The 18,933-nt window shown below is 44.2% G+C and overlaps 1 protein-coding gene across 1 annotated transcript in view; it reads left to right on the plus strand.

The window, feature by feature from the left end:
- LOC147702018 (bMERB domain-containing protein 1-like) overlaps positions 1–18,933 on the plus strand; it is a 249,753-nt gene that overhangs the window by 154,477 nt on the left and 76,343 nt on the right. The window contains exon 3 of the mRNA XM_086928738.1: positions 16,407–16,480. Within this exon, the coding sequence (XP_086784864.1) occupies positions 16,407–16,480 (74 nt within the window). The remainder of the gene's footprint in view (positions 1–16,406; positions 16,481–18,933) is intronic.

Genomic DNA, 18,933 nt, shown 5'->3' on the forward strand with positions numbered 1-18,933 from the left:
AACGTTCGATTCGATGGAAATCAGGAAGTGTTGACCGCCAATTTGTCACTGCGATAAAATATTTTGTTATAAATGAATCCTTATTGATAAACATTGTCTGCGCCATCTTGCCTTTTTTCCAATGCCACAATTTTGTCGTGCACGGCAGCCATTTTAGATGCCTTGACCAGACCCACTCTCTGCACGCCGCCGATCCTCAGCACGGCTCCCCACCCTCGCAAGCATCTCCCACACGCACTGGTCACCCCCGCTCTCTCTCTCATGCATGGGCCATAAACTTCCCCCCATCTGCGCTGCTCTTCCCTGAGAATCACACCCTGTGTCCGTCCGACACCTCCCTTTCACCCTATTCACTACCGCACCCTCTGACACTCCTCTTCCTCTGTGTCCGATTGTCCAGGCCGGTCCCAGGCTATCACCTAGCCCTGCGGATGTAGTTTATGGCCCCAGCTGCAGAGAATCCAGACATGCCAACCCTCCCGATTCAGGCGTGAGACTACCGATTTCAGTGCTAGTCTCCCGCCTCCCGATTCCTGCAAGCAAAAACCCGATTCCTCAGGGGTTTCAGCTGACAGTGCTTGGTATTGTGTTACGTGCTAATTCTTCCAGGAAACGTCAGAGGGCCGATGCAGGGGCTCTAGAAGGGGTGATAAACCATTTAAGCCTCATTAACAAGCGCATGGTCTTTTAAAGATATGTGAAGTACTCGGGGGGGCAGCGGTGTGTGTGTGCCCTCTTTCAGGAGCGGGCGGGGGGGGGGGGGCACTGCCAGCAACTTGCCAGGCCAGGAAGTGTTCAACACTTGCATCACCCTTTCTCTGTCTGCTATTGCGCTCCATGCTTTGGAAAGGTAAGAAAAAGAACGTGCATTTGAGTTTGAAATGTCCGATCCTGTAGCAGCACACTTCCAAAGCCCACACATGACAATAACCCGATTCAAGGCCCCATTCACCCGATTTTTAAAAAATATATAGTACTCCAACAAAGTAGGATTATAAAACTTTATTAACTTTATAAATATATCGAACGCAACAAAAACTGTAAATACATTTAAACATTTTTTGGCAAAAAGAAGCAACAATGGTCAGTAGCTGTCTTTTGTGCGAATAGTCCCAAGGCAGCACAACGTGCTGAGTTCTGGACGGCACCCAGGTGATGTTACCTGGGTGCCGCACTGGTTTTTGGTTTCCTACAATGCAGCTCAGAAAAACAGCGTGGGGCGTCCCGGGTGGTGCGGGGGGAGGCCTCGTCAGTAGCGGTCTGTTGTGCGAATAGTCCCAAGGCAGCAGAACGCGCTGAGATGTGGATGGCACCCAGGTGATGTCCAGTAACTTGCCGCACTGGTTTTGGTATCCTACAATGCTGCTCCGAAAAACGGCGTGGGGCGCCCCGGGGGGGGGGGGGCGTGGGGGAGGCGGCGTGAACGGGCGTCCCCAGGTGGAGGCTCGTCTGCTGTACTGGGGCGCCCCTTTACCGTTTCAGTTGCCATTCCGCCCGCTTTTGCTACACTGTGCCTCATCCTCCATTCAGCTGTTTATCGCCCGCTCTTGCGGCTACAGCGTCTCGCTCACCATGTAGTTGAGTTGCGCCCACTCTTGCGGTGCAGCGATAGGCGGCTGCCATTGGATTCTTAAAATGGCGGACGGCTCTTCGGATTTGGGCCTGGTCCACTAAAATGGCCCTGGGACACCTTGGAACTCGGACGCTTGCCTGCTAGGGCTTGGGCTCCATTCTCGAAAGCGTCCCCTCAGCCGTGAAGATTCTACATAAGTCTTGGGGGCCCTCAACTCCTGCAGGCTTCCGGTGGGGAGCGGCTGCCATGATTGCTCGCGGAATGACCACGACGGAGCCACAAGATGGTGGTGCTCTCATGCTTACGCCAGCTTCAGTCTGAAACATCCAGAAACAAGGTGGGGCTTTCATCGTTTGGGAAAAAAAAATGTTCTAAACCAATGAAAAGTGTTATTTTTAGGTCATATGACCAAGCCTTCCATCATTAGGAAACCAAAAGTAAAATGAACCAATGAAAAGTTTTATAAACAAGTCACATGACCTGTTATGCGGCATAGGGCTACAAAAAGCGTAGAAAATCCGTTGGCACGTGAGGCGGCGTCAGTAGCGGACCGATGTGCGAATAAGCCGAAGGCAGCACAACGCGCCGAGATCCGGATGGCACCGAGTTGTTGTCCAGCAAGTTGCTGCACTGGTGTGGCTATCCTACAATGCTGCGCCGAAAGTCGGCGTGGGGCGCCCCGTTGGCCTGTAAGGTCGCGTCAGTCAGTGGAGGCTGTGCGTCTCCCCCAAGATGGAGGCTCCTCGGCTGCAGTGCGGCGCCCCTTATCTTTTCACTCGCCATCCAACTGAGTTGCGTCCGCACTTGCGGCTACAGTAGGCCGAAGGCATCACAGCGCGCCGAGATCTGGATGGCACCGAGGTGGTGTCCAGCAAGTTGCCGCACTGGTGTGGCCATCCTACAATGCTGCGCCGAAAGACGGCGTGTCCAGCTGAGTTCCGGTCACTTGCGGTACAGTGACTCGAACGCGCCGAGATCCGGATGGCACCGAGGTGGTGTCCAGCAAGTTGCCGCACTGGTGTGGCCATCCTACAATGCTGCGCCGAAAGTCGGCGTGGGGTGCCCCGTTGGCTTATGAGGTGATGTCAGTAGTGGACCGATGTGTGAATAGGTCGGAACCAGCACAAGGCGCCAAGATCCGGATGGCAAGTCCTGGATGTTGAGTGCCATAGTTGAGAGTTCTGAGCAGTGCTTGTAAGACTATCTGAAGCTTATTTGCACCTGCTGCAGCTTCACTATTGCCCTGGTGTGGCCAAAGATCGCCCATGACATAGGCGGCCGGCTCCCGAGGTCCGGCGGAACTTTTTTCCTTTTCCTTTCTGCATCTTGTCCCACAATCCGTTTGACCTGACACGACCAGGTCCCTGAATGTGTGCACGGGGACGTTATTGATTGAATCAAAATGGCGGCTTCACACAAAGCTGACTCAAGCGTTGCTGTTGATGCTATACAGACAAAAATTGGTTTTCAGTTTGTACATTCTTCAGGAATTTTTTTTCCATCCAAGGCTGATTGAGAGTTTGTAGAAAAATGGCTTCAGATTTTCAACATACTACTCTTCAACATTCTTCCTAAATGTAACAATGTGAGACTCACTAGGAGAACGGCTGTTTATCTTTCCTTTCAAAATGCTGCCAACAATATTTTCTGAATGGAAGACACCATCTTGTAGCATAAAGGGCCGAAAGGGGTTCTGGTCTGGCCGATGGTTGGTGGAGACATTTTGACTATATCTTGGACCTGCCCGGTCTCGCCCAAAATGGCGCCGGTATAAATGGGACTCGTAACTCCTTGTTGTGTACTGGTTGAACAACCTTGATATCACGAGATATGAATGCAGTTTTGATGCTCATGGCGGGCGGGGACGAGAATTGATTGAATATTTCGACATCCGTATTGATATTAAGTTCTGATGTGTTATTGATTACTGTACTATTGAAAGTTTGAATTAACGTCACCCATGGTACTTGCCCGCAAATGTATATCTAGATGATTTTTTTGTAAGTGGCTTTGTCGTATTTTAATTACAAAATGTACGTCCACCGATTCCGCAACTGTTAGACACCTTAGTTCTTGCAACCTAATGGCCCGCTCGTTACGTTCCTCTACAGTGTAAATGTCTCCTCATCATATACGTTTCCAGTTTGCTCCGTGGCCGGCCCACGTGGTTATAGGCCCGTATTTGTATACTGACATTTTCACAATAAAGGTTTTTAAAACAAAACATGGTAGTAGTATTTACATTGGTAAAGTTTTTACTTTTAGTCACTGTTTTCGAATCAGTAAAAGGCAAGTGAAATAAAGCAGTCCAATTACATGACGGATAAAAGGTATAATACGTAGGAACGCAGTAAAGATAAATGGTCAAGGGCAGTTGTGTTTTCCACTCCTGCAACATAAAGTGATCGATAAGAATCTGATAATCAGGCGTATCGGCGAGTAAGACAGCAGGCCGAGCCTCTTTTACTCAACGGCCCCGTCATGGGACGAAGAAACGCCCTTTTTCTCGAAAAAGGAATATATTTTACTTGCAGGACAGTTGTAAATTTTCCGGGAAAGTACATTAGCCTGGAACATTATAACATATATGTTTAAAAAAAAAAATGTTCGAAATCAATAAAAAGCGTATTTTTTAGGTCATATGACCAAGCTTTTCATTATTAAAATAACAAAAGTAAAATGAAACAATAAAAAGTTTTATTAACAAGTCACATGACCTGTTATGCTTACGTTACGCGCTGCGCGCCGCGCCCCGGATCACTTCCGGGTGCGCTAACGCGGCGTGTCATATAACGCATTACGCGACAACGTAGGTCAAGAATATAGTCAAAATGTCTCCACCAACCAGCGTTCGGAACACAACCCCTTTCAGCAGTCCAAAAACTTCTGTTAAATGACAACAGAGGGGACAGGCAACAAGAACCATCAGTCAAAGAGGGGAGGGCAAGTTCTTTTCTACCGGGTCATGTTGGGGCGCTACCGGAACTGATCGAATTGGTAGTCTACAGTGTTTCTGGATGTTTCAGACTAAAGCTGGCGTCAGCATGAGAGCACCACCATCTCGTAGCTCCGTCGTGGCCATTCCACGAGCAAACATGGCAGCCGCTCCCCACCAGAAGCCTGCGGGAGTCGGGGGCCCCCAAGACTTTTGTAGAATCTTCACGGCTGAGGGGACGCTTTTGAGAATGGGACCCAAGCCCTATCAGGGAAGCGTCCGAGTTCCAAGGTGTCCCAGGGCCATTTTAGTGGACCACGCCCAAATCTGAAGAGCCGGCCGCCATTTTGAGAGTCCTGTGGCAGCCGCTTATCGTTGCATCGCAAGAGCGGGAGCAACTCAACTACATGGTGAGCGAGACGCTGTAGTCGCAAGAGCGGGCGGTAAACAGCTGAATGGCGGAAGAGGCACAGTGTAGCAAAAGCGGGCGGAATGGCAACTAAAACGGTAAAGGGGCGCCCCACTACAGCGTGTCTTCAGGTCAAACGGATTGTGGGACAAGGTCCAGAATAGAAGAGTCATCAAAAGGCAAAAAGTTCCGCCGGACCCCGGGAGCCGGCCGCCTATGTCAGGGGCGATCTCAGGCTACACCAGTGCTATAAGACTTGGGGAGGGGGTCGGAGCCAAGCGTCTTCTCCGAGTCCGTGCCATCACACCGCCCCTCGGGGGCCTCCGTCAAGCGGTTTAGGGAGGTACTATATCACATTGTTTTCAAATGCAGTCAGGTCCACAAACGACCCTCACTTACTTTGAGAATAGTGAAGCTGCAGTAGGTGGAAATAAGCTTCAGACAGTGTTACAAGCGCTGCTCAGAACTCTGAACTATAGCACCCAACATCCAGAACTTATGCCATTTGAGAATGGCAGTGACATCGAAGCAACTCAGGGACCAAAACCATTAACGTACTTTCACGTATGAAAATCTTACTTGGGGAGGGGGCAAGAGCGAAGCGCCCCCTCCCAGTCCGCGCCACCACACCGTATGTGGAAAATCTGAAGCCATTGTTCTACAAACTCAACCAACCTCGGATGGAAAAATCTCGAAAAATGTACAAACTGAAAACCAGTTTTGGTCTGCATAGCATCAGTAGCAACGCTTGCTATCAGAGTGCATGAGTTTCATGCTCGATCGATTGAGCTAGCCGGATCGGGCAACAAAAAGTATAAAATAGTTATGTAAATAGTTATTTAATAAAATGTTTTACCCTGTTACTTTGCTGGTGTGTTGTATATATTTTTAATATTTGCATAGGGTTTGTCGTTATTTTGGGCGGGGTGGGTGACGGAGCCGAGCTGTCTTGCAGCCCTCATGGTGTGGAGCTCAGTTCGTCTCACTATTTTCGTATTTCTCATGAAGGGTTGTTCCTAATATTTCTATTTTAGCGAGGTCAAAAAGAGATCCAATTAGTGGCCTACTGATTTTGCTCGATTACTTTTATTTTTTTACACGATTTTTCACGATTTTTCACTATCTGCAAAGACTAAACAGAGTATTGCGACTTTGTGCTTGTTTGTAAATAGAGAATGAACCAAAGAGAATCAATTGTAAAACAGTAAATGCTTGGATAACAATCAATCAAATGGAGAGACAAGCAGGCACGACGGATTACAACGGGGGTAAAGGCCTGCGTTAACTACCCTTCACTATCTGCAAAGAGAGAGTACTACTAAGAGAAAAGAGGGGGGGGGGGGGCAGCGTTCAAAGCACATCAGCGTGCATAAACACGAAAAAGTTTTTACCTATCACGTACTTGACATTTGACAGCTTTTGATATTTGCTATTAAAAAACCATTGAAATTCACAGAAAAAAACATAGGTTTTAGGCCATATATAGTTAGGAATTTGCATTTACAAAACCTTGAAAATTCACTGAAAAAACCATTGGTTATAGACCATATATAGTTAGGGATTAGCCTTTTCAAAACCTTATTTTACTCACACAAAACCATTGAAATTTCATATATAGTTAGTTGCACTAACTATATATCGCGCACCCGCAATCCACTGCTGATGATGTCACATATTACATCATTCATGACATGGTTAGTGACATCACTGATAACATCACTGATGACAACATCCAGTGACTGTATGTTTCTGTAAAGTTAAAATATGTCTTACATATTGAAGAATGAGTGGATGTACAAGTGTCTGGAAGAAGGATTTAGTAGGTGCATGACTGACTGTATGCGAGAATGATTAAATGTGTCTTACTGAGTGCATGGGTTAGTGACTAAACTGTCTTAATTTGTGCATCATTATATCTGTTGTTCTACAAACTGCTGCATGTGTTGATCAGTAGCTATATGAGTAACTGTCTGGGTTATTCATTGGTTGTCCAAGTATTTGTATGGGAAACTGAGTGTGTGTGTATGGGTGGCTGGGAGGTGTGTGACTCTGTACATAGATGTGTGAGTAGTTGATTCACTATATGTATGGGTTCAAAAGTGCATGTGGAAACAGCTGTATGGGCGGTTGACTGTGCATGAGTGTATTGGTGAGTGAATGGATATCTCAGTGCTACATGTCAAAGTAAGTACATATGTAAAACACAGTACATGTGAGAGTTGACATATATAAATAACTGTGCATAAGAGCCAGTGAATGTGTGAGTGGCTGTATGGATCATTGTGAACATGTATCAGGGATTGTATAAGAGAGTAAATATGTGTTAGTATATGTTTGAATAAGTAAGGTGTGTATAACTGTTTAGTTGAGAAAATGGAGGTGTGATTGATTTTTTGCATAACTGACTAGGTGTGTGAGTAACTCCATGGATGAGTGACAGTCTGTGACTGTCTTTTTACACTGATTGTATCTAAGGTTATATTAGAGTCTGAAGAGGTTCATGGTATTATCACATGAATGATATCATCAGTGATGTGATCAGTCATGTCAAATGAGATGTTATCAGTGATTTTATCAGTGATGTCATTTGAGATGTCATCAGTGATGTCATTTGAGATGTCATCAGTGATGTCATTTGAGATGTCATCAGTGATGTCATCAGTGATGTCACTAACCATGTCATGAATGATGTAATATGTGACATCATCAGCAGTGGATTGCGGGTGCGCGATATATAGTTAGTGCAACTAACTATATATGAAATTTCAATGGTTTTGCGTGAGTAAAATAAGGTTTTGAAAAGGCTAATCCCTAACTATATATGGTCTATAACCAATGGTTTTTTCAGTGAATTTTCAAGGTTTTGTAAATGCAAATTCCTAACTATATATGGCCTAAAACCTATGGTTTTTTCTGTGAATATATATATATATTAGTTATAAGATTACCCCATGCGCCTCTGATAATCATCCAGCACTAGAGTTATAAGTCCTTTTTATTATTTATGAAGAATGACACAATACATCGACGCGTTTCGGAAGTCGAACTCCCTTGTTCACGATGTTTTTTCCACCATTACTTTTCCCTTTTAAAATGCACTTGCATTGGTAATGGAAACAAACAATGGACACAGTGTTAAGACAGATCACAATTGTTTGAAAGGTGTCAGCCATATTTTAACGTGTAACTTGTCAGTATTCACAAATATATATATATTTATATATGGTATTCTGTTATCCCTGTATAAACAACGGTCATTAATTTCTTTAAAATCATCTAAGGCGCTGATTAATAAAGAAAAGACATCGAAACTCGACTTTTATAAAGTTAATACAGTCGAGTTCCTACTCACAATACCTGCTGCCAGACCTGCTGCCAGAGCCAACAGCCAAGGTGAAAGACAGGTCAGGGAGCATATTTGGAGCAGCTATTTAAAGCAACAAAAACAGAACCTTGCTTTTCTTTCTTCTGCTCTCTCTTACTAGCTTATTTGGCCAAGCAGAGAGAATATGTTTACCTTTTGCACTCCTTTGATAGATAAAAAAAATAATCTTTATGCATATTTCTACAGATTCCGAGCTAATGCAGCTTATTTTTGTTATTTTTTGTCAAACTGACTTGTATTGAACTGTTTCTAATATCTGTTTGCAACAAATATCTAACAGGTTTTTGCTGTGTTTAATTTTGCAGTATAGGTTTTATTTGTATTCTTCATGTTTGGAATCATGCTCACTCTTTCATATGAAAGAGGTATGCACCAACGTTTTAAGTGATTTGTGGAAAAGGTGAAGGTGTGACATGTATTATATGGGATAAAGTACCCCTTGCCGTACATGATAAGGATATTGCAAGTCACCTTGGAGTTCCATAACCTTTTAAAGGAACTTGGCCTTCAGCCTTGTTCCTGTATATGGTTATGGAACTCTTCGGTGACCTCAATATCCTTATAATGTATGTTTACCCCACCCCCCTTTTTGAAGGGCTGCGTGTGGAAGGTTTCTTTTGGATGAAGTTATACAATATGCATTTGTATATATTTTTTTCAGTTTGATCTTTTTTGTTGGTTTTGAGAAGCAATGTGATGTTCTTAGTTGTATTTTGATTGGCCGGGGGCTGCCGGTATCAATTCCAGTTGTCTCCCCACCACCGTTTGATTTTTGATAACACGCATAGGCTATTAGTTGGTCCCTTGGTTTTTCCAAGGGTAGTATGTTTATTCATATGCACTTATTTCCTTTAATTTCACTTACTTTTTTTTAATTGGACAGTGATTATTGTGTGCTTGTAAGACGCCTAATCAGGCATGAGTTTGGAAAGTCTTGGGTTCTTCCGAAAAACCTCTACTGTTCAAAATTTGTTATCATTATGTTTTCTTATCTTTTCCTGCCTCCCCCTTGTTTTCCTAACAATAGCATTATCTTGTGCCTAGGGGAGTTTTTGGAAGGAGTCAATGAGATTTTTGTTTTGATTCCAGCCACAAGGCTTACAAGATGTAGCAGAGGCATCCGACTTCACAATGCGGTGTTGGCAACTAGGCCTTTGATCGCGCTCAGTACATACTGCAAATGCCTGGATTTAATTTGCTGTTTATAATATGAAATATTACAATGAACTTGTGCAGCATTTTACTATGTTGTAAGCACTTGGCTGGGATAAGTTGCTATGCTTTTTCTGTCACATTGTTTTTAATTCATCTCTATTTTGCAATCTGTATTCTTTGTCATTAACCCGATTACAAGCATTACAAATGTTAGACGTTATTAATAATATAATAATAATAAAGACATTTGTAAAGCGCCTGGTTACGCCATCTCGGCGTGTCCCCGCGCTGTGGAGAGATGACTGTCAGAAAACAGATCAAAGCTTAACAGAAACTAAATAGTGAACAAATGTGTTTTAAGTAATCTCCTAAAATTAGTTTCCGACCTTTCTAACCTAAGGCATAATGGAAGTTTATTCCAATTTTGTGCTATTAAAAAACGAAATGAGCGGCCGCCCAATCTCGCTTTCTTTATCTTAGGGATTGCCAGCTTCCCAGTCCCACAGGATCTCAGGGATCTTCCTGGAGAATACCTGGTGACCAGATTCCCCAGATAAGGCGGAGCCTTATTCTGGAGGATCCGATGACAAATGAGCAGTGACTTGAACAGCACTCTTTTTTTGACCGCTAACCAGTGAAGGGCCTCAAGGGCGGGCTTCGACACTGCCCTTCTGGGCAGCCTCAGAACCAACCGTGCAGTCGCATTTTGCAGTACCTGTAGCCGTCCCAGATTCTTTACTGATGCTCCCAGATATAATACATTCCCGTAATCAAGACGGGAAGTGATGAGAGCATGCGTCATCATTTGTCTAGCTTCCAGCAGCAGCAGGTCTTATGTTTCGCGTAAAGTTTTTAAAACACCAAAACATTTCCCCACTAAACGACGAATCTGGCCATCATAGGAGAGGAAGGGGTCCACCCACACCCCCAGATTTTTAGCCTCTGTACAAGGTGTGGGGGTAGGACCCTAACACTGTGGCCACCACTCTGAGGTCCAGCTAGATCTGTCTCCACCTACCACCATCACCTCGGTCTTGCTTCCATTCAACTTTACGGTACAAAAGGGGGTGGTGATGGACGGAGCATCTGAATCAATCAAACACTCATACCCAGTCAAAAGATCTGGGTTTAATCCATCACCGTTCTTTAGCCCACTCTGCCACCCCAGTTCAGACATGGCTATATGCAAATCAGTCTGACCCTGTGCCTCATGGGAACAGTCCAGCCCGAACTGCCAAGCCATGTCTTCCCTGGACCGGAAACAAGCTTCCGAGGACTGGTTTCTGGCATTCCAGTTGTCTTCAGCCCGGCTTGCTTGAATCCAGTGGCAAAGTGAGCAAGGTACTCACATCTGAGCATACCCTGCCACACTTATGGCAGCCAAAAGCGGTACAAAAGGGGGTGGTGATGGATGGAGCATCTGAATCAATCAAACACTCACACCCAGTCAAAGGATCTGGGTTTAATCCATCACCGTTCTTTAGCCCACTCTGCCACCCCAGTTCAGACATGGCTATATGCAAATCAGTCTGACCCTGTGCCTCAAGAGAACAGTCCAGCCCGAACTGCCAAGCCATGTCTTCCCTGGACCGGAAACAAGCTTCCGAGGACCAGTTTCTGGCATTCCAGCCGTCTTCAGCCCGGCTTGCTTGAATCCAGTGGCAAAGGGAGCAAGGGACTCACGTCTGAGCATACCCTGCCACACTTATGTCGGCCAAAAGCGGTACAAAAGGGGGTGGTGATGGATGGAGCATCTGAATCAATCAAACACTCACACCCAGTCAAAGGATCTGGGTTTAATCCATCACCGTTCTTTAGCCCACTCTGCCACCCCAGTTCAGACATGGCTATATGCAAATCAGTCTGACCCTGTGCCTCAAGAGAACAGTCCAGCCCGAACTGCCAAGCCATGTCTTCCCTGGACCGGAAACAAGCTTCCGAGGACCGGTTTCTGGCATTCCAGCCGTCTTCAGCCCGGCTTGCTTGAATCCAGTGGCAAAGGGAGCAAGGGACTCACGTCTGAGCATACCCTGCCACACTTATGGCGGCCAAAAGCAGTACAAAAGGGGGTGGTGATGGACAGAGCATCTGAATCAATCAAACACTCACACCCAGTCAAAAGATCTGGGTTTAATCCATCACCTCGGAAGCTTGTTTCCGGTCCAGGGAAGACATGTCTTGGCAGTTCGGGCTGGACTGTTCCCATGAGGCACAGGGTCAGATTTGCATATAGCCATGTCTGAACTGGGGTGACAGAGTGGGCTAAAGAACGGTGATGGATTAAACCCAGATCTTTTGACTGGGTGTGAGTGATTGATTGAATCAGATGCCCTGTCCATCACCATCCCCTTTTGTACTGTTCCATTCAACTTTAAGCAGTTCTTATTCATCCAGGAGGCAAGCTCCTGCATACATGCTTTAAAGTTGGATGCCTCAGCCGAGGGCGCCTGGGATAGGGAGATCAGCAGCTCGGTGTCGTCCGCGTAGGAGACTAACTCCACCCCAAACGCCTGTACAACCTCTGCCAGGCGAGACATATACAAATTAAACAGAGTGGGGCTCAGGGCAGAGCCCTGAGGCACCCCCTGTTCCAGTGCAATGTCCTTGGACTGAAATGTCCCTTGTTGCACCTGGAAACTACGCCCTACCAAGAAAGATTTCAGCCAATACAGAGCTGGACCAGAGACACCACCTCTGTTCAGACACTGCAGCAAGGTATGACGCGCCACAGTGTCGAACGCATTGGCATAAACTATGAAGCGGTTTGCTAATACAAATGCCTTCCACATGATATAGCATTGCAGGCAACATGATTTAATCTGTTTTTCTCCCCTGTGATGGATACTCAGTCTTCAACATGCACACATGCACTTTGATCAGATTTGCTAAGACGAATGCGTCCGACAAGATACATTGTTTCTTCTCTTTGAGGGATACTAAGGGGCACATCCATCACACAATTTACCGGTCGCAAACAGGCTGATTCGCAGAATTGCCCCGTTTGCGACTGGTAAAATGCCTTTACCGATTCATGCACCATTTTGCATTCGAAATATAGGTAATCACAATTTTTTGCGATGATCTAAATTGCAAATGCATTTAGGGATTCGAAAATTGCGATTCCCTAAATGCGATGCAAGTAGCATTTCCAAAATGCGACTTTGCATTTAGGAATCGCAATTTACCATAAATTTCAAGTTGATGGTAATTTCTGAATCTTTTGAAAAATATACAAAAGTGCATTTTTCAAAGTGACATGTGGCGCACACACATGCCGTTAGGAAATGTGTGCGTGCCACATGGGCACACTTACCTTTTTTGGGGTGCATCAGGAGGGCCTTAGGCCCCCTAGCACCCTTAGAATTGCATTCTCAATTTGCGAATACCAATTTGGTAATCGCATATTGCTAATGCATTCCCATTCATTCCTATGGGCCTATAGGCTATTGGCACATAGGAATGAATGAGAATGCATTCTTTATAGTGAATTGCAATTTGTGATTCGCTATTAGGGAATCTTAAGGATTTGAAAAATTATATGCAAATTCTTCATGGATAGGCATTTGCGATTACCAAATAGCCAATCATTAAAATGTGCTATTTGATAATCTCAAATGATTACCTTGATGCATTTGCCCCTAAGTCTCTATCAGGCACTCAGTTAGCCTGTCCTACCTTTCGCTCCCTCTTTTACACGTGAATATGTGGTGGGCACTAGCGCCTTTCACTGTTATAATTATGAAATTATGTGCGCCAATGTGCTTTGGATAATCATTTTTGACACTTAGGCTTTTAAAATGTTTTGAAAATGTGTAGTATATGTATGTGAGCCTGCTTTCACCTCTGTAACGGCAACATTACTTTCCAAAATTTGAAAAACAAGCACAAACAGAGCGCATATGTTTTCTATGTCTATGGTTTAAGGATTGTTTTATTAGGTGATTGTGCGCATTGTTTTTGTTTATGCTGTGAGGAATGAATGGATTTATTTTTTGTGTGTAATATATATATATATATATATGTAAAATAAATGCATTCATTAAAGGTAATCGGTGCAGGCTTTCAGCTGCCAACAAGTAACTTGCCTCATAGAAAGACAAATATTCAGCTAAAAAATAAATGAATTCTGTTCCTGCAAATAGAAAAATAAAATACCTAAAATGTTACTTTTAATAGTTAATTTGGCAAGCTCTTATAGTCAAAAAACTAAAACATATTGTTTCTTTTGCGTAAATGAAAAGGATGCACTCCATGAAATGGCTTACATATTTATAGCTTGTGCAGAAGGAACACAGCTCTGAATACAGTTTGGCAAACAATGAACTCGATCACAAACGTGAGTACCAAGGGGCATATTACCAACAACTAGCGATAATTTTTGTCTCTAACTTGTTTAGAGACAAAAATTATCGCCGCACATCGGCGATTTTTATCGCAGATAAACCTTGCTATTAACAAGGTTTATCGCAAATGCGATAAAAAACGGCCGAAATGCATGAATATCGCTGAAAAGTCAGCGATATTCATGCATTATCGAGCAAATGCTCTTAGCCATGTTATCCACCTCCCATTGGATAACATGGCTAAGAACTGCTCAGGGCAGGTGTTAGCTTTTGGAGATATTCCCGCTTAGCGCGAATATCTCCAAAAGTTGGTAATAGGAGATAGCGATGTTAGGGACTGTTTCCAGTCTCTAACATCTTGGCACGCCCACTTTGCATCTCATTAGTGATAAATATCACTGACATGCAAAGTGGGGCCCAAGATGGTCGCTATCTCCTACTAGCTGTCGCTAACTGGTGTTAGCGACAGCTTGGTAATAGGGAGATAATTTTATCTCCGCTTTCTTGGCTTTTAAAGCCAAAAAAGCGGAGATAAACCCCCTTGATAATATGCCCCCAAGTCCGTCAAACTCTCGGTCCGCCAGCCTATTGTGAGTAGGATTGCCCGTTAGTTTTCTGATGGGAGTGTCACCACTGACTTACACTGACCACCCACTCTTTTTCGACTTGATCGTCTGATATACTTTTTTTTCCTGTTCATTACAAACAGAAAATAATAATGACCCCCCCCCCCCCCAAACTCCCAGGGAGTGTGGGGGGCATTCCTTTTTTGTTTTTTAGAAACATACTCACACTTAGGGCCTAATTACGATGATGGGCGGATACTGGTGCGGTCTCGGGACCGTCCTACCTCCGTTCGACATTCCGACACGCGATGACAATGTGACCGCCCATGGTGTGGTCGTGGTCACATACTCCCTTTTTACTATGGTAGAATCTGTTCATCCCTGCACAGCGGGCAGGTATCTCAGGATGCCTGCCACATGGTGCAGGGATTAACAGGGGGCACCATAGGTCCCCCTCGGTTCCCAACCGGAGGCCGCAAGGTGAAGGGGGCCTTGCTAGGGGCCCCCAATGTCGCTTTTCGACAGGCTTTCCATGTCAGAAAGCCCGACAATGAAAGCCTGTCGGAAACCGACTTCATAATCCCTACAGCTGAAATGCTGTCCATAGGGATTACAGGCAGGCCTCCGATGGGCGAGCCCGTTGGAATCCAGCCAGAATGACAGGCCGGTTTCACTTTTGACTGCCTGCATCGTAATGCAGAGGTCGAAAGTGAAACCTGCAATGGGAACCGGAAAGCCTCCGACCTGCGGTCATGAGGCCCTACATTGAATATTACTAGTAGTCAAACATGTTCTATGTTTAAACTGGACGCTGCCACTTCTGACCCCAGAAGGATGCTATAAGAAGCTTCTTGCTCCAAATTATGCATTTTTTGGACACAATTAGTAAGTTAAAATAGAGGTTATCCACGAATGCTAAACAGGAATCCTTTCCAAATGTGCCACCTACAAATGTACACGAACCACAAGTTTCTTTGGAATCCATTTCACTGAAAACCACTATTTTCCTTGAAATCTACAATATCTTCTATGGATCCGGTACCAGTCTTGTTATCAAAACAGCAGTCCAGCACCTTAAGTCTCAAGAATACTAAGTTATCATGAGATGTGAAAGAATGGGTAGGTGGGCGAAAAGATGGATGGATGAGTGGGTGAAAGGATGGGTGTATGACTGGGTAAAGGGGTGGGTGTATTGGTTGTTGGGTGGGAGAATGAAAGGATGACAGACTAATGGAAATCTGAAAGAATGGGTGGATTGAAAGGATGGCAGAGTAAATGGGAAGTTGAGAGGATGTAGGGAAGGATGGATGGACTGGTGGCTAGTGGGTGGGTGAAGGTATGGTAGAGTAAATGGAAATCTGAGAGGATGGATGGATTGAAAGGATGGCAGATTAAATGGAAATCTTAGAGGATGGATGGATGTATGGATGTATGGATGTATGGATGGATGGATGGATGGATGGATGGATGGATGGATGGACGGTTGGATGGATGGATGAGTGAAAGTATGGCAGAGTAAATGGGAATCTGAGAGGATGAAAGGGTGGGTGAAAGGATGGCACGGTAAATAAAAATCTGAGAGGATGGAGAGATAGATGGACAGCATAGTAAATGAAAATCTGAGCGGATGGACATATGGCAAAGAAAATAGAAATATAAGTAGATGGCTAAATGGATGAACAAAAGGATCGAATGATGGATGTAGTCTGTTACTGATGGATGGGTTAGTCAAATGACGGATGTATGGGTGGGTGGGTGGATGGGCGGATGGATGGAATGGAATGGCTGGTAAGCGGAAGAGCAAAAGGATGAACGGATAGATGATTAGATGGAAGAGACAATGGAGCTCTTCTAGGGAGCTTCAAGCTCACTTGCTTCACCTACTTGGTGCCATCAGAACTTTAATTCAAAGTGAGGGGTATTTTAATGTTCGTGCTACTTCCTTGAGGAACAGCCACATTTAATTATGCTGAATTTATATCTTATATCTCCTACATATTCTGTGTGATTCAACTTGTCCCACTTTCTTTCTCCTTACAGGATGGACGATATTCAGCTGTGCAAAGAAATTACTCGATTAAAGAAAGAGCTGCAGAAACTAGTCTCAGTTCCAGGTGAGATGGGAAAATGGGTGCTTGTAAAACTAGTGTCGCTTATTCTGTTTCATCCTCCTTTTTCACATGAATAGCTATTCCTTTTCCAGGTATGCTACTTATCGGGAGACGCACACTAGCAGTCAGAGAAACACTGCAAGTCCCAGACCCACTAGCAAACAGGAAGCACTGAAGCCCCTAGCATTTCATAGCCAAAAACTGCCTACCACGAGACACTTCTAGCTGAGAAAACGTTATAACTAAGGGACAGTGATACCCAGAGCCAGCCACTCACAGCCAGAATACAGTAGCAGTCTATAGCCCATCACTAACAACCATCAGATACTGCCAGCTGATAGTCTTAAAACCAGGAGACATTGTCTGCCAATAAATCCAAAGTAGCAACGAGGACAACCCTGGAGGCCAACATTCTTATAACAGGCTGACTCCCTCAGCCTAGAGTCCAACTCTAGCAACAAGAAGATACTAACGTCCAGGAAGCAAATACAAACAGCTAGGAGACACTGCCAGCCAAGAGTCAGGGCAAAAACCAGGAAACATTGGTTTCTCTCCTTTAGAGACTGTAAAGTTTCTATTGGCTCTGGCAATTGACAGCTTCGTTCATAGCCAATGGCTTTCAGCAGAGGGCATTACACTGCCCGCCCTATTTAGGGTGAAGCATGTAATGTCATTTTTTTATCAACAGAAAAAATAAATAATGCCCACACGAACCCCTGAGAGAAAACTCCTTGTGTGTGGGGTCATTATTTTTTTGTTTTTAAGAAGCAAACTCCCAGTTTGAGAGTTATTTTCTGAAAAACAAAAAAAGATTAAAGGTGTGGTGGACAGCCATCCTCTCCTGCCTCTTTAGTACCTCTCAGGGTGACACTATTACCTATGTTGATTTCTTCCATTACCTGTTTGCAGTGATAAACATACCTTCTCCTTCAGTACGTAACAAACTCATGCACTCCATGCCAGTGGATCGTATTTGATGCCACATATGAAAGGACTGTTTCACTATTACCTTTCCAGCACTGACATCATATCCTTTCCCTCCATCACTGCACTGCACTTCACTTTTCTTGACGACTCTGATCTCGATTGTTCTTTGTAGGAAAATGTTGAGATCATTTTTATAAAGAAATGTGATCCACCTTCCTGCATTATCACGATCAACTTGTCTGCTCACTACCACACATTCAAACGTCATACATGACACCTTCAGCTCTACCAAGATCCCAATGATTGCGCTGCCCTAAGCAGACTGACCTATTGCCTTCATCTTGCGTCTTCCTGCTACTTCTTCCAACTCCCAGTAAATGTTTTTACAATTACAAACCTATGCTGTGCTTCATCTTTCAAAATCAGCCTCCATCTTGATTGTACTACTGAATATGGAGGCCAAGAAAATGAAGATATAAGAATAGCATGGACAAAATATCAAAGACCAAAGTATAGAAAGGTAAGTACATATAGAGGAAGTATAGATTTACTATTCTTAAATCCACATACACTACTATTAATATATATGTATATTTTTATGGTACATATAACTGGAGTTAGGTATAGAAATCTATACTTACCTTTCTATATTTTGTCCCTGATATTTGTATACCTTAATATTCTAGTTCGATAGCCAGGAGCATACCTGCCAGCATAAGGCCCGAGGCAGGCGGGATCACGGTGTACAACACGTCCTCCTGCACATTCCTTTCCCTAATGCTCTAAAGCACCTGTGGCTTTGCCCCTTCTGCTTACCACACCAACACCAAACCCTTCTTTGCCAACTCAAGATTCAGGTATGTTTATTTCTTGATGCTCCAACATTTTCCCTCCATTCCCTATCCAAAGCTCTGTCACCTAATGCATCAGCATCAAAGACAAGCCCAAATCAGGGCATGCAATCCCTTTTATGCGAAGGTCTCTCCACCCCCCATAATGCCCTTATCACTCCTGTTCCAGATATGCACAATGAACCCCTCATTCATGGCCTACCTGTCCTGGGGTTTGCACTCCAGGAAAGGCCTCTCAGCAAACCTGCCTTTGTGAAAGAGTAGAACTGTACCAGGGAGCTGTTTTGTTAATAGACTGGGGTGTTATGTGTCCAAGATAGATTTCACACGTAGGTTTCCACATTTTACTTCACTTGATCCATGCATGATTCATTCCGAAGAAACAATAAATGCAGAGAAACCTTTCATTTAGATTTTTAAATACAAGCACTATTTTTGGTCCATTTCAAATATGCTGAACCTTTGTCTGGCGTAAAGAATGAATCTCATTCATATATTCCGAGAGTTCGCTCTTTTTCTCACTTAATTTCTTTTCTTCATGCATTAAACACGTTTTATGTCTGTAACAAACAGAGACTAATTACAGAGGACTTGGACACAGGCAGAGTTCTGAGCATGTGACCGAAATGGTTATATTTGACATGTTTGCCAAGCTGTCATGTTTAATTGCCTATATTT

The sequence above is a fragment of the Lissotriton vulgaris genome, chromosome 7 (genome assembly GCF_964263255.1).
Source record: "Lissotriton vulgaris chromosome 7, aLisVul1.2, whole genome shotgun sequence".
NCBI classification, from domain to species: Eukaryota; Metazoa; Chordata; class Amphibia; order Caudata; family Salamandridae; genus Lissotriton; species Lissotriton vulgaris.